The following is a 24,460-nucleotide window of genomic DNA, read 5'->3' on the forward strand; positions in this document are numbered from 1 at the left end:
GCCAAGTTTGTGGTGAAGGGCAGCATAGTGGGCAAATACATAATGTATTTAAATTCAGCTTTTCTCATGCCTGTTTAGGGAATCAAATTTTGGTACTACAGGTGTAGTACTTAGATTTTTGTCATCATCCAGTTAACAGAAGTCTACATGAAGGAATGGTTTTTTTTTGGCTGTATGTAACAGAATGTTAAGAACTAATTTTGCTTTCCGTTATTAGGGAGAGTAGCTATAGCCTTAAAGAAGCTATAAGAAAGGAAATGTGAAACATTATGCTTTTCTTAGTTCCTGAAATAAGTTATCCCTGCACAAGAAGAAAAGAGTGAAGACTTACTGGTCTAAATCCAAAGCAGCAATGAAAGCTGCATTACTGTCATACTTCTCTTACATACTAAGGTGTGGAAGAGAATTCTTCATGAAGCATTGTGCTCCACTTGTTTAGAAGCAGGCACTAATACAATTTGACACAGCACATTCATGATGTTTGCAATAGTACTTTATTTCACTTCAGATACAGTAAGCACATCCTGTAACTTTAACACAAAACTAGCCCTCTACACTTATTTTTGGGTGTAAGTATTCTGGAACAAAGTGCAGTGGGTGAGTAACGTTTTACTCTTTAGTAAGTGCAACACTGATCTATGCACTCTGTAAGATGGTGCTTATTCATTTAGAGGCTAGGGTTTGTTTCAAACATAACACAAATACAGGACAAAGAATCTGTGTGACATGTGAATGTCGTGTTTCACATAAAGTGCTGGTACAATAACTTAAATGTTACAAAACAAAGCTGTAACGATTCTAAAGCATTGTTACTCACAATGTGCATCTATGCCAACAACCTAAAAATGATCTTTTTAGATGGCTCCAGTTTCTGCTTCCTTTGGGCTGTGCATAGCAACGTGCTCCAGCTGGCCCGAGTCTGAAACATCATAGCTGGTCTTGTATTTGGCCAGGATTTTCATCAGTGGTCGCAGCTTCAGCCACCACTGCTCCATGGGAATCCTATGTCTGTGTAAGTGGTAGGCAGGAAAAAAAAGAAGTGAGTCATCATGTGGTAGCTAAGACAAATGCACCTCGCTCATTGGGCAATACCAATGGTAATAATAGTCGTCTTTATAAACAGGAGCAAGTATTGCTCTTCATTAGCACAAATAAGGACAGAATAATAAAGAATAGATCGTACTAGATGGTGTATTTCAACAGGAAGAGAGAATAGCATCTAAGACTCAAAAATGCTGCTCCACTTAACTTTATCAGAAGTAAGCCAATTCTATACATTACAGCAAATGTAGTAATGGAAAAGGACAGTAGGCTCCCAGAATTACATGAGATAAGTATTAAGGGAGTAGTTTGAAAAGACAAGTGAACAATCAAAGTGAATCACTGTCTGAATGTAAGCCAGAGACAAAAGCCCAATAAAACAGTTGGCAAATGCTGTGTGTCAGCACTGTAGCAAAAATGTTCATTTGATGTGGTGAAAGGTAGCCTGTTTGAGATGTTTGAAATGTAAGCAGAGTATACATACACAAAGTCTGTTTCATTCTTCAGCTCAGCTACTGGTTGGAAAACAAGGTTGCGTCTGCGCATCCCCAGCAAACAGACAGAGTCATCGGTATTGGCAAATACTTTTCCTAAAAAGAATGAAATAATTCAGCATCGTTTTTATTCACACTTGTATGGGAACAGGCAAATTATTTGCAGTTACTGTATATTTAACATAGTAGTAAAACATCAATTAGTACTTTAATAGGTTAGGAGATCTTTTTAAGTTTATCTTTGGTGATTAGCCATGAAAATAGTGTAATTAATAAACAGTAAAACTGAATTTGAACATCCAGATTTAAATTGGATTTTAGTAAATAATGTTTTACAAAAATTCCCAAAGAAGACATATTACCTTCTTCTGTCTCCCATGTAGCCATCATGAAACAAAAAGGAAGAACAAATGTAACTATGTTGTCAGCAATTCCTTCATGCATGATAAACTGTAATCACACTGATTTTTAAAATGTTGGTAAGAAAAACAGCTAAAATATCAACTGACAGAAGGGAATCTTACAGGAGAAACCACATCAAGGCATTACTGAATAGTAAAAACATAAGATGGAAAGGAATGTATCGACTAGCTAACATATGTTCACATATTTTTGTAGGAAAGTTCTTATATACTGACAGCTAACTGAAGGCAAGATAGCACTGAGTATTTCTGCACCTTTCCGGTAGGTTTCCTTCAGTTTTTTGGAGATCCACTGCATAGCCTTTGCAGAAATCTTTGTCCCAAAGTTTCTGTCAAATGGTGAAGGTGCACCACCCTGTGTGAAAATTTAACTGAGTTATTTCAGTAATCATATTTTTCTGTTTTATCGGTCCTCTCTGTTAATGGCCTGCTCTACCTTTTAACTCCATCTTCCCCATCTCAAACAAGGTTTTTCAATCTATCACAAAAAATAAGCTAAATCATTTAAAATTTTTGTTATTCCAGGGTGGAATCCCCAGTGAATCAATAATACTTTCCATTTATTTAAGTGAAGAGTGTTGTGTTTGCCTTTTCATCCTCCTTTCCCTCAATGCTGATCATAAAGCAGTACCAAGCTCTCACACTTTATAAGGTAACCTCATTTCAGCACAGAATTAAGCAGGCAATTTAGAAATTTAACTCTGTGTATCTTTGACTCTAACAATACTGAAGTAGGTAGCATAGCCAAAATAGAAACTCAGTTTGCCCCATTAACAAACAGTACAGCAAGATAAAGAGGGAGAAGGTACGAAGATCATAAGGAATAGTTAAATGTTGTCTTTTCTACCAGGATAATCCACCTGCGCATAATTCCTTAACCAAATTTTATCAGAATTCAGAAGCCAGATAGGTTATGGATGGGTAGATAGCTATGTTCTAAAGATGTCATATAAGAAAAATAACTGTAGCATCTATGGAAAAAAAAAAAAAGTGAAATTTTATTAATATAGACATAGAAATGAAAATAAGTTAAACTTTTTTATAGAATTTAAAAAAGGAATTGCAATCAAATTTAATGTTAATAAGCACCTCTCAGTTACCTACAAACAAAAATCCACACATTTTCTTTAATCTTGAGTCAGATTTACTTGACATCCTTGAATAGTGTATGCTCTTTATGCTGATAAAGTTAAGCATGTCCAGAAATGTTAAGCTCAGTTTTACCTGCTGCATGTGGCCCAGAACATTCTTTCGACAGTCAAACACTCCTTTTCCTTCTTCAGAATACAGCTGATAAATGAAGTCAGTTGTGTAGTTCTCATTGCAATTCTCATTTCTGTAACAATTCAGGCCAAATAATGTTATCAAAGCAACTATTAGTTCTAAAGACATTCCCTACTTATTGCATGACAGATATTTTCTCAGTTTCTTGATACTAACAATCATCACGTGGATATTTACATCCAATCATACAGGTCTGCTTTCATGTTTCATGGATATGTTGTTTTTACTACACCCACAACACTGACAGGTCAGCCTGATTCCATTATTGAATAATGTAGTGAGAAATACCATTTTAATTCCAACAAATTCACTATGCAGATAGAAAATGCATAATCCAAGTAGTTACATATTTTATACAGTTTATAAACACAGATAATGAGTAAAACCTGTCTGTTCCTTATGAATACTGTAAATGTCAAGTATTCCTTTTTTACCCTGATAACATTAGCAGTAGAATCTATACAACTATAATGGTTTCCTTATACAATTTACTATGGTATTTATTTTTCAACTCTTTGCCACTCAACACACTGAAAATAGATCTCTATATGAGAGAAAGAGAGGGAGAGAGAAGCTGTGGACTGATTAAGGATGTCTATGAATGTATCACTGTAAAGTATGTTTTAAGGATTACAATTTTTTGCAAAATGTTTTATCTTGTAAAACCTAAGTATAATTTTCATAGTAAAGACTGTAACGCACATATGTACACATATAGTAGTTTCTACATTATTAAGAATCTGTAGTAAATGACAAAACAGGCTGAAAATAGAATAAAGTATCAGATCACAGAGCAAATATATTTCCATTGAAAGAAGGAAGTTTTTGATTTCAGCTTCCAAACAGCTTCCAATCAACTTAATTGCCTTCTAGCTCTGCTAATCATCTTGTATTACATGGAACAATCAGACAATATAAACTTAAAATGTCTTCATGAGAGGCCAAACAGCTTTGACTGCACTGAAATGACAGACTTCCATCTACTGAAAGCACTTTTGCTTACCTCAGCACTAAACCACGCTGGATACTGGTTTTCATCTTTTCAGTCAAGTGTTCCACATTAGCCTAGGGATAACAAAGGTATTTTTTAAGAGCCATGCAGACCCTTTAATACAACTCTAATAAGCCTACATATTGTCTTATCCTGAGAATGTCTATAAAGGATTCCACATCAAGTACGTGCAAATTCAAATCAGCTCTGGAGATCTAGGAACACATGCAGTGTGTAGCTATTCATCTTGGGGTAAAAATAACTTCTTCCTCCACATCACAAATAACTTATTTTTAAATAGCTACATAAACTTATTTTTATATGTGCGATACAGATGGAGAAGCTGGATAAGCCCAATACACAAAACACATAGAAATTGTCATAAATGATCAGATGCTGCAGTTAATTCCAGTCCTTGCAACAGAGCCCGTATTCTGCTGTGTATTCAGCTTTGTATTCGTCCATGACAGAAGTTAGAACCAACCACCTCAGAAGTCTAAAAGCCTCATTGGTAGATAAGTTCCATATCACCTTACTCACATGCAGTCACATCCTAATCTGACATCTTTATTTAAATAACACCTCAAAAATGCTCTCAATGAGTTCATTATCAAAGTCAATGTCAATTTCATCACTTTAAATTTCTGATCCATATAGCATTCTAACAAATGAGCTGAGGAAAAGGTGTTTCTTTTTACATCATCTTTCTTCGGAAACTACCCAGCATTTTTCATTTATATCTAACTTGAATTTCTATCAGAGGAATAAAAATGAAACAATTCCACTAATAACATTTAGTGGTCAGTAAAATCATTTCATCAGTTAACTTAATGCCAAAAATAATGGTGTGTGTTATTTGACAGTTCAACTGGCGAGCACAGCTTTCAGTTACAGTATATATATTTTCGATTTTAGCTCTCTACTCCAAATATAGTCAGCAAGCTATGTAAGTACAACAATACAACATATTGTATATAAGTACAACAATTTGTAACAGAATGTATTTAAAAATAAGGAAAACATTTCTAATGCCACATACCTGGAGCTCTCGAATGTCAAACTGCTCTTCAAAGATATAAGCAGCATCAGCTCCTGCTGCAAGGGCTCCCATATTGGCCAGGTAACCGCAGTATCCACCCATGGTCTCAATGATGAATACACGACGTTTGGTACCACTGGCTGACTGTTTGATGCGATCACAAGTCTACTCAAACACAATATATTCAAAATTAAGAACTCGGAATTTTTATACTTTTTTGTGTGCCAGGCAATTTTGTGTCACATACTGATGAAAGACTTCATTAAAAATATATTAAGTAATAATTCAATATATCATCATCCATTTCAATATCGTAAGTCATCACAAAGTAATTTTTAAAATGTTTTGCTAGCATTAAAACATTTGTTTCACATTTGAAAAATAAATGTGTCTCATACATGGACATAATAGGTCATGATAGCTTTATAACTGAGACACTAGTTCATATAGTAGAGCTTTTTAAACAACTTGAGTATATATTTTTCTTTATTTTGACTCCATTTATTATTGAAAGTTTATATAATCTTATCACTGATATTAAAATTCTGTGTTCCAGCCTATGCTTAACAGCTACAGGCCTTAGACATGTTCTGCCCTGCGAATTAATAAGGATATTCACAAAAATACAATTCTCTCCAGCAGCACTACTGGAGTAATTGTTCCTGTTTTTTTTTGTTTGTTTGTTTGTTTTTTTTTTTTTTTTTTTTTTTTTTTTTTTTTAATTTGCATCTTGCTCCAACCAGCATAAAAAATACTCTCTACTAATAGATACAATGCTCACGCAGCACTGATAACACCAACATTTGCTACAGTTGCCCAAGAGACTGAAGAAGTCATGGAAAAAAATTTCCAGGACCTAAGAAACTTACATTGCTACATATCTCCAGGCACTTCAGCAGCACGAGAGAAATTAGCTGACAAACTCCTACTTCCTAGAATGGAAGTATTTCTACAGCAACCATTCAAAGTTATTTTTGAAGTTGTTAGACAAAAGTGCTTCCTTTCAGGAAGAGATTAAGTAATAAATGTTACATGGGAGCTGGTGACAAGAGAAACTATGTGAACAGAATGTACTGTTCCAACATCGTGTCTGTTTGGTAAAAATAAAAAATGAAGGCATCAAATCATAGAACCCTTAGAGTTGGAAGAGACCTTTAAAGGCCATCTAGTCCAACTCCCCTGCAATGAACAGGGCCATACACAGCTACATCAGGTTGTCCAGGGCCTGATCCAGCCTCACCTTGAAAGTCTGCAGGGACAGGGCATCAAATGCATCTCTGGGCAACCTGTTCCAGTGCCTCACCACTCTCACTATAAAAGATTTCTTCCTTATATATAACCTAAATCCACCCTCTTTAAGCTTGAAGCCATTTCCCCTTGCTCTACCACAACAGACCCTACTGAAGAGTCTGTCCCCTTCTTTTCTGAGCTCCCCTTTAGATACTGGCAGGCGGCTCTCAGGTCACCTCGCAGCCTTCTCTTATCCAGGCTTAACAGCCTGTTCTTTCAGCCTGTCCTCATAGGAGAGCACTTGGCAATTTCATCATCTTGAAATCTGAATTATGTTAGTTTTCAAAAATCCCCATGCCTCAATAATGTTTTGAATGAGCAGTTACAGATCCTGTAACTTTTGAGGCATTTTCAACTTCAGAGATTCTGACAACCAGATAACTAAATCAGATAACCAAAAATTGGATTTCAAGCAGAAATTTTGATTGAGTTAAAAGGGCCTCAAAAACATACCAAAACAGACCACATAACAAATATTGAAATTACATGTGAAGAAACAAATTAATAATGTTTAATACATTCAATTACTAAAACTACTAAGTATTTAAGTCCAGCTACCAGAAGATGCACGTAATATCATATGTGCATACTCCCCTCTCACCCCCCCCATACACACACAAGTGTAGAATTCACACAAATGCATTCAAAACACAGACTGATATTCTGTTATCCTGAACAGAAAGTATCTGTGTAAACTAAGAATTTTAGACTAAACTTCACTATTTTTTCAAGATGTTCTTTATTTTACCTGTCTTGGACTTGACAGTCTATTCAATCACTCGGCTTTCCTGTTCCAGATATGCTTTTCTAAGAACTGCTGTAAAATGCTAACATTTGACATATGGATATAAAAACCTCATTACTTTTAACAGTGGCAGGCATTAACTTATAAAATATATATATATATATATAAATATATATCTGCCTGGAACTGGATTGATATTTCATTTAAATTATGATATAAAAAATACTGACATTAGAGACTGAATAAATAAAAACACACCTGAAGGTTTCCTTCACTTTGAAAGACCTAAAACATTTGTTAACTCCACACTTTCCATATAAGGTTTCCAGGTGCTGGTAACAGAACAAATTTTCTGCTTTTTTATAAATTATGAGTGAAGACCTAGATTGTCCTAAGTAACAACAATCATCGTTTGTTTTGGGGATTACTCACTTTAGATTTATTTAGAAGAATTTCCATTACTGACTATACAAGATACTTGCAAGTAGAAAAACTGTCTGCTATTCTTCCTTTCTTGGAAAGGCTCGTGACAGAAATACTCAAATACCAAAATGGCACTGATCAATTTCAAAGAAATTCAGAAAGTAACTTTCTTATTTGTAACGTACAAGATATACTAAAAAGCTCCTTATTCATCCAGCAGCTCAAGACTTATAGAAAGCATTAAATTAGACTAGACCAAATATCTCAAGGCTTGGAAAGACATGTTTACTGCACACACACATGTATTTAATGCCAGTGTTGATCTTCTGCAGTCTAGCAGCCATACAGTCCATCCATATGCCTGCTGTAGACCATCTTTAAAAACTGGTACCATATTGCTTTCTAAGCAACACAATACCATGGCAAGAGGTAGCATTAGGTATTAAAACCAGAAGTCAATTCCTCTATGTCTCAAATTCCTGAATGTCCTCGAAGTTTTTGTATGGATTTGCACCTACTGTATCTTGCCACATTGCTATCTCCTTATATCCTAGTGTTTTCATGGTGAAATTTAACTTATTTCTATTGATTGTGATAAGAAAACAAAGAAACAGCTTTTTACAATGAGGTTATATTCCATGGTTTAGAAAAACTGCAAGTAAGTACTGCATCTCCCACTGACCAACCCATAATGTATTCTGATTCAGCACATTAAACAAAGCTCCTGTAGATAAATGACTACATAAATAAATCAGTACCTGAGCAGAAAGCAAATCCGCATTTCTGAAACCTCAGGATCTGCATTCAAACTTTCTTGGTCAATTGCTTCATAATTATTTATGTGTATTGATAACAGGAGTTCGGATAAAACTCAGAGCTATTCAGAGGTTTACTCACTTGTGTAAGCTATCATCCCAGATCCCTTTTCTGTTGTTTCAGCAGACTTTGTGAAATGCAAAGAATTACAGAGTTCATACAGCAGTTGTACCCAAGAGAAAAAGCAGGACTGTTCTGATCAAAATGGAAAGCTTCAATCACAGCAAGATCTGTAACAGACTAAACTGCTTGTGCAATCCTTATATTTACATGCACTTAATAAACGTTAGCCCTAATGTAGTCCATAGGATCATTCATGTGTTTAGCACTAACTACATAACAGAACATTTTAAATACACTAAGCTCACTCGCTGGCCCATGAAATGAATGTGGCATTTGTCTACGATATCTGCTTTCATCATTCAGCTATGAGGAGCTACTTCAGTTAAATAAAATAATCATAAAATAAATTGAAATTTTAGAAAAGCAAAATCTTATTTTCAGAAAAAAAAAAAAAAAAAAAAAAAAAAAAACCAAAAGCCCCTAATCACTAATGCAATAGTCTTGGATAACGAAACAGAATCTCAAAAGATGAACACCAATGAAAATGAATTATTTTAATCAGTCTTGGAAAAAAACATCTAAAACATAAAAATAACAGTGACTGAATAATTTACATTTAAAGGTCTTTAAGTATCCTGATCTTATGCATTTTATCATCTTAACTTTTAAAACATATGTAGTCTTACCTCCACAATAGCATTCAAGGCAGTGTCAGCACCAATGCTAAAGTCTGTGCCTGGCACATTGTTGCTAATAGTAGCAGGCAACACACAGATTGGTACGCAAAACTCCTCAAAGCAGGAACGTGCCTCATGTAGCTGCAGACAACTTTCATAGGCCTGAAGCAGTGGTACAAGTATGAGTGATACATTCTTGGTGTTTGGATTACTGTGCTAATGACTCCTTGCATGTGCTGGTAAATTTGGCTGTCCATTGGCCCAAATACAATTGGTGAGATTATTGGGGGTGCATCCTGTACATACCACAACAGTGCACTGGGCTTGCATTGGCACAGCACTCTTTGAGGAAATGCAGATTAGTGCAGGTTAATACAGAGTGAATATGAAGTGTGCACAGCATTAAAGGTCTGAAGCAATTTAGCAGGAAAAGGCAGCACAAATGTAGATTGGAAATCTTTCTACAAAAAGACACTTAAAGAACAGTTTGGAACACATTGAGTTCAGAAAGATATCTAGAAAAAATTAATTTAAAGCAATTTAAAGGAAATACGTAAAAAACGGTGGTGTTTTTTTTTTGTTTGTTTGTTTGTTTTTTTTTTTGGAATATTACGTTATCCTATCTAGTCAAGACACACACATCCATTTCCACTGAGAGAAAGAAGAAAAAAAGTTACTACACTTCCCAAGATTCTATTAACACACGCATCTGCTTCTAGGGATGCAGACTGGACAGAGGTCCAAAAAAATCCAAGAACGTGTGCACATGGATGCATTATAGTTTACAAGTAAATTTCAAAGATACTTTGAGAAGCAGCTGTAGGTTCCTGCGAGGATTCCAAATACTATAAAATAAATTAGCATGTGAAAAGGACTAGGTATTCCTAACAGCAATCAAAATACTTGAAGTTCAAGCTGATTTTAAGTAACTTTAAGTTACATTATTCCAATTCTATCTAATTTAAACTAATTCAGTATTTCTTATGTGTGGCAATTTTTCAAACTGCCTATGTAACAACTCTCAATGAGAAAGCCTAATTACATAGTATGTTCCCACTTTGTTAATGTCTTTCTCCCAGAAAAGAATGATGCTCACAGAAGTCTCATCTCTTCAATTTCTCAGATCAGTTCAGAAAAGCAAATCAAATTATTAGGACCTTATCTTCACAAATATCTGCTTGGCTGCCAATTTAAGCAATAACTTGAAAGAAAGTAATGGGGAAAAGATTCACCCATGCACGCTCTGCTTACAGACTCTTTCCTCCAGATAAATCAGATTCCATTCAGTGAAAAGACTTGTCATCTGACAGTACATGAATGAAGTGCAAATTGAGTTTCTAAAGTCTATGCCAACTTTAGGTATTATTTTGGAACTTTTCAACTAAGTTCAGTGCTAAGAATGCATTTCCCAAATGATGTCTGGAACGGTCTAAAATGCTGCTAAAAATATTGCTAATTCAGTCCTGTAGCTCTGATACTGAGAAGCAGCATAGGTAGAAGATACATATATATATTAAAAACATATAATCTATTTAATTTATTTATTTAGCAAATGAGACTTCACTGAGAATATTTCAGTATGTAGGAATTGCCTAGCTCAATTCAGTCAGTTGGAACTTTTGTCACTACTGAAACAAAATGGTGATAAAACCATAAGGCTTCCTGAAGAAGTAGAAGAAAACACCGATAAGTTTCTCCAAAAAGTTTTGGAATGAGACTTTTGGGAAACTGAGTTGAAGGAAAAATTTAGAGCAGTAACTAACACAATTGGTTAGTTATGATATGTAAAGATATGTTTTACTTGCATTAAATATTGCCATTTCATTTGATGCAAGTGATTTTAGCAAACATATCCAAAGATTGCACCTCCACCAAGCATAAGGATTAGGTAATTATATCTTAGCATCACTGCAAAGTATATGAAAAAAATAAAAAAAAAATAAAAAATAAAAAATGAAAACAGCTTAACAATTATGAAATGTAAATAAGAAATTGGTGGTTTTAATATTAGCTTTACAATTCATTTTTAAATTATTTTTATATGAGGATTACAATAAGATCATAGAGGGATACTGTACCACGTAAATAATATGGTTTTTTTTTTTTCCATATGCTTTTATTACATTCTTATTACTTAGAAGGGTACAGGAAGAATCAAAGATGCTTTATAAAAATACATGCAGTCAAACAGACTGCAGTTTGTTTACTTTATGTTAAGCTAATGCAAAAAGGCTATTGAAAAAGGCTGGATTTATTGCCAGATCTCCCCAGCTACACTGCTAGGACTGACACAGATGAAAATTTAATTGGATAGTTAGTTTGGAACTAATTTTCAGCTGGTTCAGCTGCCTGATTCAGATTAATTCAGTCACAGATGCTAGTATCAACACTAGGAAAACACAGGGGAGCAGTCAATCCTTGTCAAGAAAACTGCAAAAAGATTGCATTAGGACCATTTAACAAGCTTTCTTCACTCCTCAATGAGTAAGGGTCTTCTTGAGGCTGTTCCTTTTCTCACAACCAGCTGATCACTTTGTATGCATTTCCCTTTGAATTAAGTTAAAGGCAGACTGATTCTTTGAGCATATCAGAGTTTTAGCCTTTTGCATTTTTAGGTTTTTTTGTCCTCCATATCTAGTTCATCATACTGACTCATTTCCTCATTCAGTTCTACATGCCCTAAATAAAATATATATTCTGCCATTCAATACATAGTTTCAGTTTATTTCTCCCTCCATCAGTAGGCTTTCTTTTCAAATTAAATTTTCATCTTCCCCATATTTTTCCCCCATGTTCTATAGCTGAAAATTTTAACTGTGTATTTATTCTTTTACTTACAAAGTAGATTTCTACTTACTGGTTTCACCCACAGCATGTATAATCTCCGTTTTAAATGGATATTAAATAACAGCAATACACAGCCTTCACATTTGTGTGGAAAAAATGGAACACTTCTTCCTTGTCACGTTCCAGAAGTCTGCCATCAGCAATAATACTCTATTCATTTCACTGAATTACTAATATGAATGTGAGGACATACATGTTTTTATTCAAATAATTACTTTCTTGCTGTTTCTGTTGACAAAACTCCAAATTCATGTTCTTATCTTGCAATTCTAAACAATTTATTACACCTACTTTGATACATAAGCCTTAAGCATACCCTATTCACACAAAAAACCCTCCAGGATTCTCAAGCTATTTGATATTGTTGAGTTTTCAGTGACAATTTTTCCTCACTGATCTTAAACTAATGATAAAATAGAGCATACAAGCAAATTTAAAATGCTGCTCAAAAGAATCTATGCTCTACTATTAAGATGATTAAAAGCCTACATACATACAAATGGGAAAAAAAAAAAAAAATGAGTCAAGAATCTGTCATGTAATCTGAATTCTACTTGTTGACAAACACACTATCCACTACCCATGAATTAGAACAAGCCAAGTGTCATGGTCTCACCTAATCTCTTATTCAGAAATTCTGAAATTATTTACACATTATGTGCTATCTTTGCTAAATCCACCTAGAAAGAAACAATTAATGTTAAAAGTAAGTTTAAGACTGGTTGATATCTTCGTTAGTCTGCTTTCCCTTGTAAAGGCAACACAATAACATCTTATTTGCAAGTGTCTCTAGGTAACACTTTCATGCTTTGGTAATTTTCAAGCTGACAATATACTGACAAATATCTAGCAATGCCAAACACTAACAAGGCCTCGTTAACCAGCAGAGAAGAATGTACTTACCTTACTGAAAGTTGTCGATAAAACAGAAATAATTTTTTAAAAAAACTAAGCACGATAACATTTAGGTGTGCTAATCTGAAACCTCAGAAATGCTAACCTGAAAGTGCTACAAACTGTGACACGTTTATTCATCTAACAGCTGCAATAGGAATGAAAATAAGACTTGTACTGAGCCTAACAGTCATACAAGGGAGAGCATCGCTATCGAGACTGATTTGAACATGCGACAAAAGAACAAAAGGAGGCACTTTTCATTATCTCTTTAGAGGATCACTTTCAAACAAACGAGGGAGGCAACTGCAAATATATTAACCAGAATTTTTTCTCCAGTGTGAAAGATTTCTTCCCCCCTCTCCCCCCCCCCCAAAAAAAAAAAAAGAATATAACAGTTTTCTACTGGCTAGAATCTAAATCCTGAAATGTCATTACATTTCATATTTACTTCAGAGAAAATTCTAGGCAAAATAAAAAACAGGAACAAGACAAAAGCTATTGATATAGAACAACATATTGAAAAGTTCTCAACTACTGCATTGAAAATATGGAGTTACTGACAGTTTATTGTCTAATGGAGTCATATGATACCTAGGAATCCAAGTTTAAAGCAAAACACAGCAACAGCATGGAGAAAGGGAGAGAGAGATCCTGCTCTACATGAAATAACCTACGAAAAGAAGGCAGTTACGTAAACACACAGATTATGAAGGAAGAAAGAAGAGAACAGAAGGTGTCATGCACAGTCACTTTACTCACCTCAATCATTTTGGAGAGATATTTTTATATACCAGAACTGGAAACAATGTTAATCTTTATAAAGAGTACATTCAAAGCAAATTTTGCTTAGCTTGTAGTCCATCAAACTATTGCCTTGAACAAGATTGAAATTTGTTAACTCAAAGGTTTATTTTTCTGAATATAAAAATATTTATATTGGTATGGTAAAATGAAAATAACAGGTGAAAATTAGGTAAGTGCTCTTAAGGCTGAAAGCATTTGAGGAATCCTTGAAATTTCTCAAAATAATGGTTTTTAATTTTTACAAACACATTTAAGTGATAAGGAACTGTCAGTTCAGCTTCAAAATGAACCTGAGATGTTATTCCCATTTAAAATGTACATCGTGTTCCTTGTTTTTAACTTTAAAAAATACAGCTCAATATGTACAATTAATGAAAAAGTTCATTACAAAGACGAAACAGAATTACTTTGTAAATGAAAATGTAAATTCAATTTTAAAGAGGAATGCTCTATTAAGACTTTCTTGTGTTTTAAACAAACTACGGACAATCTGCAAACGTATCTGTGATGCATATGCATCTACAGATTATACTGAAGAGAAAAAAAACCTGAAGGAAGTGTTACATTCCCACTGGTGTTGCATAGACAAAATTATGTCAGATTATATAGAAGCAGAATTTCTTTTCCTAGCACAGGTACAACAAATTAATGCTTCGTAAGTGATTCAGGTGAACTGTAAGTATACTTTATAATGTCCTTTGTGTGATATTTGACAATTCTCATTCTATCCAACTAAGTTCAGTTTTAATTGATGTGCTTTCCATTTACATTACTGATTATTATTTTTTTAAATACATCATAGTATGTCTCAGCTGTTTATATAATAATCATTTGTTCTATTATTAAAGTACCCATAGTTAACTATTATTACAGAAATGATTTCATAAATAAGGATCAATTTCTGAACAGAATAAGATTTGCTTGGGACTTGTCACAGCTGGTTGTATAGGCACTTTATATATAAAAAGGATTTCTTCCTCTACAATATATCAAATGATCACTAAGTCCAAGCTTTATATTTTTCTTCTCCTGTAAACAATGAATATCCATAATCCTATTTTATATTTTAGGAATTCAAAGGTCACTGTAGTTTCAGAACTACTTTTGAGACCACAAAACTAGTCTTCTAAACGAGCATCGTAAACACAGCTGTATCAAGTAACTACATCATTTCCCAGGTTAGATTTCCAAAGTTCTGGTCTATAAAAATATCCAGCTCTTGCCAATGTAGTCAGTTTTAAACACAACTGCTTTGTTAGTAAGCGCATACACCAGAATAGACTTACATCAGTGATAGTGTTCAGAGCAGTATCTGCACCAATGCTGAAATCTGAACCCGGTACATTGTTGGATACTGTTGCAGGAACCATAACCATTGGAACACAGAATTCATCATATTTCTCTCGGGCAGCTGACAATTCCAAAAGTCCGAGGTACGCCTGTTGGGCACAGGCATCGGGTGAAAAATTAGGATGAATACAATAAGGGCAAGGTTAGAATGATAAAATGGAACAGGCCACAGGGAGAGCCATTTCTACCACGACACACTTCAGCAAGTCAAAACTGTAAGGATTCACTAAAATATGATACACACACAAACACACAGGGTTAAAAACACATACGCATCTGAAAATAAAAACAAACAGAACACTTAAGCAAATACATAATTCTGATATAACAAAGTTGCTTTGCGCAACACAAAAATACTGCATAATAGATAGTTTCCCAATCTTCAGGTACTCCTCATTAGAAATCTTACTATTCTTCAACTATATCAACATCCAACAGAGTGGGAAAATAATAATAAATGATGATTCATTCCTTAGGAAGAAGCATTTAAGCACATTATTCTCAACAAACAGTTGAGTAATAAATACACAGCGGAAATAAGGCCACTGCTAATGGTACCATTTTGGTAAAATGCGATCAACATGAAATACTGGGGCAAAGAAGGGGAAGGAGGGGAAAATATAAATTATAGATTTTGAAATGCATTATGTGAAAAGAATGCCTTAAGTCCATAGTATAATTACTACTACAGCTCAAGAACTTTATGAGTATAATTCTAAGTACTGATACAGATTGGAAAACTGCTGTTTTTGTGGGTTTTTTAAATGTAAAATAGCATAATTCAATACCACCTAATTTACCCATTCAGTGCATCTTGTTTTACAGTTACTAGTCGTTGTCTTAAATGTCAGCTTCCCACAAAAACAATCAGTGATAATAAAATTTCTGATCCAAAACATTATTCAAGTTTTTTTTTATAAAACAGAGTTATAAACAAATTCATTTTACATGAAGATTGGGTTAAAATTAGTGTTTTTTTTTTTTTAAACAGGAAATGCATTCTACTTAGACATAAGTTTAATCTTTAGTGTACCTCAAATCCACCAATAACCATAAGAGCATTAATGTTGTTAGTGCGCATCTGGTCAGCAATCTTCTCCAAATATTTTGCAGGAAGAGTACTGAAAATTATTAAACCAGAAGAAAAAATAAAAACACTTCACAAACACTGCAGCAATAATGACTAGTTATTAAGCAGTAACAGTAAATATAAGGAAAAAATATTTTTTCATATTACATATTTTATCCATACAAAAACTTCTTTCCTGACTTGCTGATGAGTAAGGAATCATGTTCAGGAATCACGAGGAGAATACAGGTTGTTAATCCTCCTAAGAAGTAAGTACCTTAGTGAATTTTTCAGGTGAGGTCCCAACTCCCATTTTTATTCTCTTTTCAGAGTTGGTATAGTACTATCAGGATACCGAAGTTTGAATTTAAAAATCTAAAAAAAATCTTTACTTTTTATAAAATAAGAGATTTAAAACAGTGAAAGGGGAAAAAAGCATTGAATTACACACAAGTTATAACATTATAGAATTCAACATAGCAATTGGGAAAATATTGCCATTACCGTTTAGTACCAAGAATTGATCCTCCTTGACCAGTCCAGCCTCCAACATCTCCCCAGCTGATTTCCTTGATCTTCAAAACAAAAAAAAGGAGATTATGTTAAGTGATTATACAGTCACTTCTGGCATGCAACAAACAATGGGCACCATATGTAAAGTTGCGGAACCAAGTCGTAGGGCACTTCGGCAGCACCAAAAATGAATTCGGCAATAATAGGAACCAATACCAAGAAGTTAACTTAAGTTCTCTTGATTTCTTACCAGTCTCTTCCCATTCTATTTGTTCTCTCCTTCTCCAGATCGTGATAATCTCCGCCCCCTTGTTTCATATGATCCTGTTTTCACATTCACTTTTAATGAACATGAAACACAAGCACCTAAAGCTAGCTTTTTTGATATTAGTTTTGGGATATATGGCTCCAGCTGGGCAGTTAAAAAAAGAAAAAAAAAAAAAATCACTGAACTAATTTCATAGCTCCTTAGCAAATAAATAGTAGAACTTAATATAAATGAATGTATAGGCTCAAATAGATCAAAAAGATACAATCTGGGTTTTAGGAATTTATGAAATAAAAGAACTTCAAGAATCACTTCTCATGAGAGTGCCAGAGAAGACAACTTCCAAGAACATGAACAAAGTGGTAGAGTGGGATGGGATACACAATACTATACTGACCTTCCCTCTAGCAAAACCTTCAAATCCATCAATGACAGCAAACATTTTGTGGCCTTCAGTTATGCCAACTCTCACTGCAGCCCTCACTGCAGCATTCATTCCAGCTGCAGGTGCACCAACATTTAAGACTGCTACATTAAAATTGGTCTGCAAAAGAAAAACAACAAATTTGAATAAGGACTTCCATTTCTACACCATGTTCTATTTTTCCATCGTACGTAGATGTTAAATATTGGAATACACGAAAGGAAATTGCAAATCACCAAAAACCATTAAAAGTGTCAAGTCAGAAAGTACATACATAAATCTATTCTCATTTGCACAACATCCTTTAAGACTGTCACATTTTCATTTGATTTGCAAGTGGTTAATTCAGAATTCTGTAGCCTGGCTCAACTAAATTCAAGAAAAATAAACAATAATGCCTAAGCTATTCAACTTATTTCATATTTCCACCCAAGTTTTCGAATATACAACTAGAATATCTCAGAAAAGAATAAAAGCTGATTTTGTTCATTCTAGCACCATAACTGTTAGGCAAATGCAATCAGTAAAGATGCACAGCGGCAACTTTTAAGTCAGAAGTACCAGCCTGGCTTCTAGAGCAGCTGGAAGTATAGCACGAAACAAGATTGTTCAGCATCTTGATATGATAATATAGATTTTCAGATTATGGCAGATTTTAAAGAATTTCTTAATGATTCACAATTGATTGTCTATATACACTGTCATCCTCTCCTGCAAGTTTAATAGGTGTCCCATGTAAATGTCTATCCCATTCAAATGGAAAAGTATGATACATCAAGTATATATTTTTAATCTAAAACACAGATAATGTAAGAGAGAAGGTTCTGCTTAAAAACAAAAGTAATAAATATTTTGGTACATAACGTACGTGAACATTTAGTCTCTCCCTTTGTATTTGTTAGTTATCAACTGCATTCCAGATGAAACAACTGTGTAAATGGATGCGAGCATTTCTGACTGAGCAATAGAGGTGACTATATTCATGAAACCGAGTGACAAAATAGGATGTTAAACATCTGTCTTGTTGCAACAGACAATTCTAAGCTGTGAGAGTTTTCAAATTAAGAACTCTTTTTTTAATGGACTTACATTGCCATGCTAATACATACATGAGCATTCAGACCACAGATATTTTTCAAAGGGGAAAAAAAAAATCAGAAATAAAAATATCCACATATAGAATTGCTTTGTAAAGATAAACAAAGCATGGGTAAACAAACAAAGGTACTCTACATGAGTAAAATTCTAGCAAGCATCTTTGGATTTAATTTCAACTGTAAAATGTGAAATGTCATACTACTGTACATGAACAAGCATTACTTGAAATATAAAACATTACCAGTTAAATCACAGACCACTGTCCATTATTAAGAAAAAGTCAGACAATAAGAATCACTGACACCCAAAAAGAATTATATTTTTATTGTGTATAAATAAGTATCTATTTCAATCTAAGACACTGTAACTTATCTATTCTGTTTTATACTTACAACTCTGAAATTAATACCGAGAGCAAAACATAAGTAATTAAAACTCGACATGCCTGACCTTTTAGAAAACATGCTTAGCAAAACAGAACTTACATGATATCAAATTATGCAAGAAAAATGCAAGAAAATCTGACAGCCTGTGCTTATATACTGAAATTTGCCATGCTTTACACCAACTGAACAATGTTAATTTTTTTTTTTTTTTTTTTTTTTTAAATCATTAACATGACAAATTTGTAGCAATTTAATATTGGAGAAGGTCTAAAAGTTACTTGGTTTACTCTGGAAGATGGGAATACAAAACAAAAACAAACACACAAAACAACAAACAGACAGCAATTGTTATACAACAATCAGACAAACAGAAATAAAAGACTGCATGCTCTTTGTTTTGTTTACTTTAAACTTCAGTTCAACCAAAGGACTGTAAAAAAGGCAAAGGAAGCATAACAGTAAAATATTTGTACACAGCAAAGCAGAATAGAGCATACAGTAAACTCTGGTGATGATCAGCTAAGTCTTTTCCTCAACAGTTTGTCTACTTTTTAATTCCCCTCCAACTCCTTTTAGAGAAGCAAACAGATTTGGATGGTGTGATCACATCCAAGTACTTGCTATTTATTCCAAATGACCTACAAACTCCTAGTGTCATCCATCATTAAAGGACATAGCAAAACTACTATAAAACAAAACAGGCTCTTGTTCATCACTGGCAGAAATGCATAGCTAATGGTAGTGACTATGCTGAAAGATTGCATTCTGTAGTTGAAAATTTGCTCTATCAAATAGCATTTATTGTGCTACGCTGTTACCATATTATTTATTGAAATAAATAGGAGGCATTATTTCCAGAGTGATGTCTCTCCCTTTATTTTTTTTTAGTTATTATTGTAACTAAATTGTTTGTTACAAGCAATTTTTCTGCCAGTATAATAATTAACCAATTTTATAAAATATTCTACAGCAAAGATTTGAAGATAATACTAAGGGAGCAGGAGAAAAAAAGTTGATTTGTTATGAAAACCCAATGGCAGACAGGTATTGCACACATTAAATACTCCTCACCTTTGGAAGCTCAGCATCTGGCTTTTTTTGTGACAGTAATTTGTAGGTGTTAAGGTTGTTTTCAAAGCTCCTAAATAATGAATAGATAAAATAAACATTACAAAGTTTTTGAATATATAGTTATTTTCAAGAAATATCAAACTTTTCCCTAAGCTGTCAGAAAGTATCCCAACTTAAGATATGTTTTTAAGATTGTATATCCTATATATAATAACATATTTATTGACTAACATGTAAGTATATATACTATAGGAAAACTAACAGCTGCTTGCAAACATACTCATCTTAAACACATTTGGTTTCAAAGCTCTAAATAAACAGGCACATGGTTGCAATCAGCCAGCTCATACATAACAGCAGCTCTTTTTTCTGCAAGTAGTTATCTTAATATCAGTCTTTAGTACTACTGTCTTCTTTGGTTTGTGCGGTGTTTTTTTTTTTTTGCTTATTTTAAACACAGATAAGAGTTTCAATTACTGTTTTAAGCAACTCTTCCTTTGTCTTCTAAATACACAAAAACAGATGAAAATAAATTATGTAAAATAAAAAAAAAATTGTTGGTAGAACTGCAGAAAAATGTAGCATTTTATAGAGAAAATAAACTGATATGAGTGGCAATACCTCCCACGAAGCCTGACAGCCTCAACAAATCTTCCTTCATCCATGGCTTTCTGTACTTCTTGAGTCTTGAAAGAACAATTTTATTATTGGACATGTTTGAAAAACACAGAAAGTTATTCATCTAATATTTCTGTAAACAGACATTCTGAAATAGCTTTCTAAAGGGAAAAAAAATGAAAATTTTATATTTCAAACATAAAATATCCAAAGCTACAAAATTGGAGTAAAGTGGCTGGAAAGCTGTGTGGAGGAAAAGGATCTGGGGTGTTGGTCAACACTTGGGATGCCAGTAATGCACCCAGATGGCAAAGAAAGCCACAACCATTCTGGTTTGTATCAGAAATAATGTATTCAGCAGGACCAGGGAGGTGATCATCCCTCCGTACTCAGCTCTGGTGAGGCAGCACTTTGAGTATTGTGTTCAGCTGTGGGCCCCTAACTACAAGAAAGAGATCGAGGGTCTGGAGAAGCCTGGTGAAGAGGAGGCTCAGGGGAGATGTCACTGCTCTCTACAAATCCCTGAAAGGAGGTTGTGGCAAGGTGAGCATCATCCTCAGAGTATACAGTGCTCTGTTATAGTTAATGAATAACTGTAAAATATATTTTTGCCAGAAACTCACCATCTGCACACACTCCATCAAAGGCAGACGGACAGCTTGGTTTCCAGACAGAGACACAACACAGGCAGGAGTATCTGGAGTAGCTTCTAAAAGTGCAAGCACAGCTTCCACACCCATTCGGCTTGCCTGAAAATAATAAGTGTTCTAGTGCTCAAGCAAGCATTTAAAAGCAAAATGCTTCCAACCACAGAATTACTCAAGATTTCTCTGCAAATCAAGTTGAAATAACATTTTTTTTCAGAAGTAGCAGCAGCCTGATACCACATCAGACTATAAAACATGCAAGATTGTTCTTGCAGCTTTGCTTTTTAGCCCTACTGCAGATTTTTTTTTTTATGCAAAGCTCTTCACTATTTTAAATTTGAGGTTTCCAGACAATTTGATACCTCCTTCACCCTAATAAGAAAAAAATAAATCTATGCAGATGGTGTAGCTCAGCTTATCAGTGTGAAACTACTACAAATGATCAACTGTGAAGAAAGTAAAAACATACTATTTACTTCTACCATTTGGTGCCAAAACAAGTTATTCTAGGTTCACTCACCAAAATTCTATCAAAAGCTGAAGGAGTTCCACCTCTTTGCACATGACCCAAGATAGTCACTCGAGTGTCAAATCCAAGCCGCTGAACCACAAGCTGCAAAGAATTTCAAAATGGAATGGTTTTATTAGTGTAACTACTTCATGAACTATGTTCATGCATTACACTGTTTCAAGTGTTACTGTAATAATAAAAAAATCTCACATACTCTCACATATTGTCCATTTTTAACATGTCAACTTTTTTTTCATTATTGTAGAAGAAGGACATGGAGCTGTTGGAGCAGGTCCAGAGGAGGACCATGAAGATGATCAGAGGGCTGGAGCACCTCCCCTACAAGGGTAGGCTGAGAGTGCTGGGGCTCTTCAGCCTGGAGAAGAGAAGGCTCCAAGGAAACCTCATGGTGGCCTTCCAGTACCTGAAGGGGGCCTACAAGAAAGTTGAGGAGGGACTTTCTATAAGGGCAGGTAGTGACAGAATGAGGGGAAATGCAGTTAAATTGGAAGAGGGTACATTTACACTAGATATCAGAAAAATTCTTTACTGTGAGGGTCTGGAACAAGTTGCCTGGTGAGGCTGTGAATGGCCCCTCCCTGTCAGCATTTAAGGCCAGGATGGACGGGGCTTTGAGCAACCTGGTCTAGAGGCTGATGTCCCTACCTATAAATAGCAAGGGGGTGGAAGGAGATGATCTTAAAGGTCCCTTCCAATCCAAAACATTCTACGATTCTATGATCAATTTATACTATAGAAATGCTATTGTTAGTAAAAAAACTCCCTATTGTGAACAGAAAGTGCATCTTAAGGATATTGACACTATTGACACTTACATCTTTAACCTTCTCTGATGTTATAGGTTTGTTGTGGCAATCAATAGCGCCTTCAGCTACAATAATAATATTCAGCCTTTTCTTTCGTGCACGGTTCTACAGTAAAAACAAAAGCATATCCACATATCAGCAAAAAAAAAAAAAAAAAAAAAAAAAAAAATCACAGCACAATTTTAAAAGCAATTGTTATACATTAAGAAATATTCCCCATCTTTCCAGCTTATACTTGATCACTTCAGAGTTCTCATACATTTCATTTTCATACAGGGCTTTTCATTGATGAATTGAAATACCTTTCATCAAATGAATAAGGAAAGGTACTGAAAGGTCTGATTACATTGCTAAATCACGGTGTATCTGCAAAAAGTCAAAACACAGTAATACATTACCTCTGAAAGCTTAACACACATTGAATCCTCCCATCCTTCCTCTGGTGGGTATTCAGGAATAAATACCCAATCTGCACCACAAGCTAAGGCACTGACAAGAGCTAAATACCTAATAAATATAACAAAAATAATTAGACATTTATTGTTCAGATTTTTTTAATTTTTCATAATTATATTTGTACAAAATACAAACTACTGAAGACAATACATACCCACAGTGTCTACCCATAACCTCCAGAACAAATGTCCTCTGATGGCTATTTAAAAAAAAAAAAAAAAAAAAAAAAAAAAAACAGTATGAAAGAATAATTCACTGCAGCTCAGAAATCTAAAATCTTCAACAGCTGGTATCAAGAAATGGTCTCAGTTTGCCAGGTTGCCAAACACAGAATTAATTTGAAAAATAAAAGATCATATTGATCTACGTATTTAAATTGCATATCTTTTATAACTTAATTTGTTTTCATTACACTTTACTCTAAAATAAATGAAAGTAGTTAGGAGAGAAGAGGTAAACAACCTCTAGAAATGTAAGTGATGCAAAGGCATAATTAAGAATTTTAGGATACCACAATAGAATTTCCTAGTCTGATTTTTAAGTACATAAAAATATAATTTAATTGCTTAAATTTCGTCTGAGTAAAGGTAACATACAAATGGATACCATCTGAATCTTCTTTAGAATATTATGTCCAGGAAAGATCAAAAACATAAAAACCAAAGCCTTCTCCTAAAGCTGATATTGCCTCTACCATCAAATACTTGTACTACTGCCATGATGGGAGTGGTAGAAAAGCTGCAAAGAAACCAAGATATGTATTCACACAATAAATACTATGTATACCAGTTACCTAACATCTTAAGATGACTATATACCCTCCGTTACTGTATAGCAATAGGAAACAAGATTTGAAGCATAACAATCACACACATATTACAGTCTTTCCTAACATGCACAATTTACCTTTGTGCAGTGGTCATGATGGCATCCACAACTTCAATGATCCTGTGCAAGGCTGAGTCTGTTCCTATGGTCATATCGGTGCCACAGAAGTCATTGTCTATGGACCCAACCATTCCCACAATGTTAAGGTAAGCATATTTCTTAACAGCCTCTTCATCAATCTTTCCTGTAAAAAATTACCCAGAGAAGGATCTGGATTAAGTTAGATTAAACTTAATAAAACTCAACATTATCAGACACGTTGCTTGGCTGCTCTACAAATTAAACATATCCAAACGTAACTGCTGTTTAGATATTTCACGTAACAAGGTTAGTCAAAAGCATAAGGGAAAACCAATCAAACAACCAACCAAAAGAATCCTGCAATTAACTCCTATGATAAGGAGGGAAACAAGAGCTTTTCAGTTCACTTCAAAGTGTTAACAGACTATCATGCCTTATAACCAAACTTAAAATTGATGGCTGGGATATAATAGCATTTAA

At 34.3% G+C, this 24,460-nt stretch overlaps 1 protein-coding gene across 3 annotated transcripts in view; it reads right to left on the minus strand.

The window, feature by feature from the left end:
- Positions 1-854: 854 nt before the first annotated feature.
- Positions 855-24,460, minus strand: part of PFKP (phosphofructokinase, platelet) — a gene marked incomplete at both ends in the record, with an annotated part of 40,642 nt that continues 17,036 nt past the window's right edge. The window contains 19 exons of one of the 3 annotated variants that reach the window (XM_079538611.1): positions 855-1,008; positions 1,526-1,631; positions 2,213-2,312; positions 3,182-3,293; positions 4,245-4,306; positions 5,272-5,436; positions 9,295-9,447; positions 15,120-15,272; positions 16,217-16,304; positions 16,757-16,827; positions 17,431-17,577; positions 20,013-20,082; positions 20,634-20,698; positions 21,254-21,379; positions 21,798-21,890; positions 22,625-22,720; positions 23,014-23,122; positions 23,226-23,270; positions 23,978-24,143. In XM_079538611.1, the coding sequence (XP_079394737.1) occupies positions 855-1,008; positions 1,526-1,631; positions 2,213-2,312; positions 3,182-3,293; positions 4,245-4,306; positions 5,272-5,436; positions 9,295-9,447; positions 15,120-15,272; positions 16,217-16,304; positions 16,757-16,827; positions 17,431-17,577; positions 20,013-20,082; positions 20,634-20,698; positions 21,254-21,379; positions 21,798-21,890; positions 22,625-22,720; positions 23,014-23,122; positions 23,226-23,270; positions 23,978-24,143 (2,081 nt within the window). The remainder of the gene's footprint in view (positions 1,009-1,525; positions 1,632-2,212; positions 2,313-3,181; positions 3,294-4,244; positions 4,307-5,271; positions 5,437-9,294; positions 9,448-15,119; positions 15,273-16,216; positions 16,305-16,756; positions 16,828-17,430; positions 17,578-20,012; positions 20,083-20,633; positions 20,699-21,253; positions 21,380-21,797; positions 21,891-22,624; positions 22,721-23,013; positions 23,123-23,225; positions 23,271-23,977; positions 24,144-24,460) is intronic. The other 2 variants (XM_079538613.1, XM_079538612.1) reach the window with 2 other exon arrangements.

The sequence above is a fragment of the Tetrao urogallus genome (genome assembly GCF_951394365.1).
Source record: "Tetrao urogallus genome assembly, chromosome: 7".
In the NCBI taxonomy this organism is placed as follows: Eukaryota; Metazoa; Chordata; class Aves; order Galliformes; family Phasianidae; genus Tetrao; species Tetrao urogallus.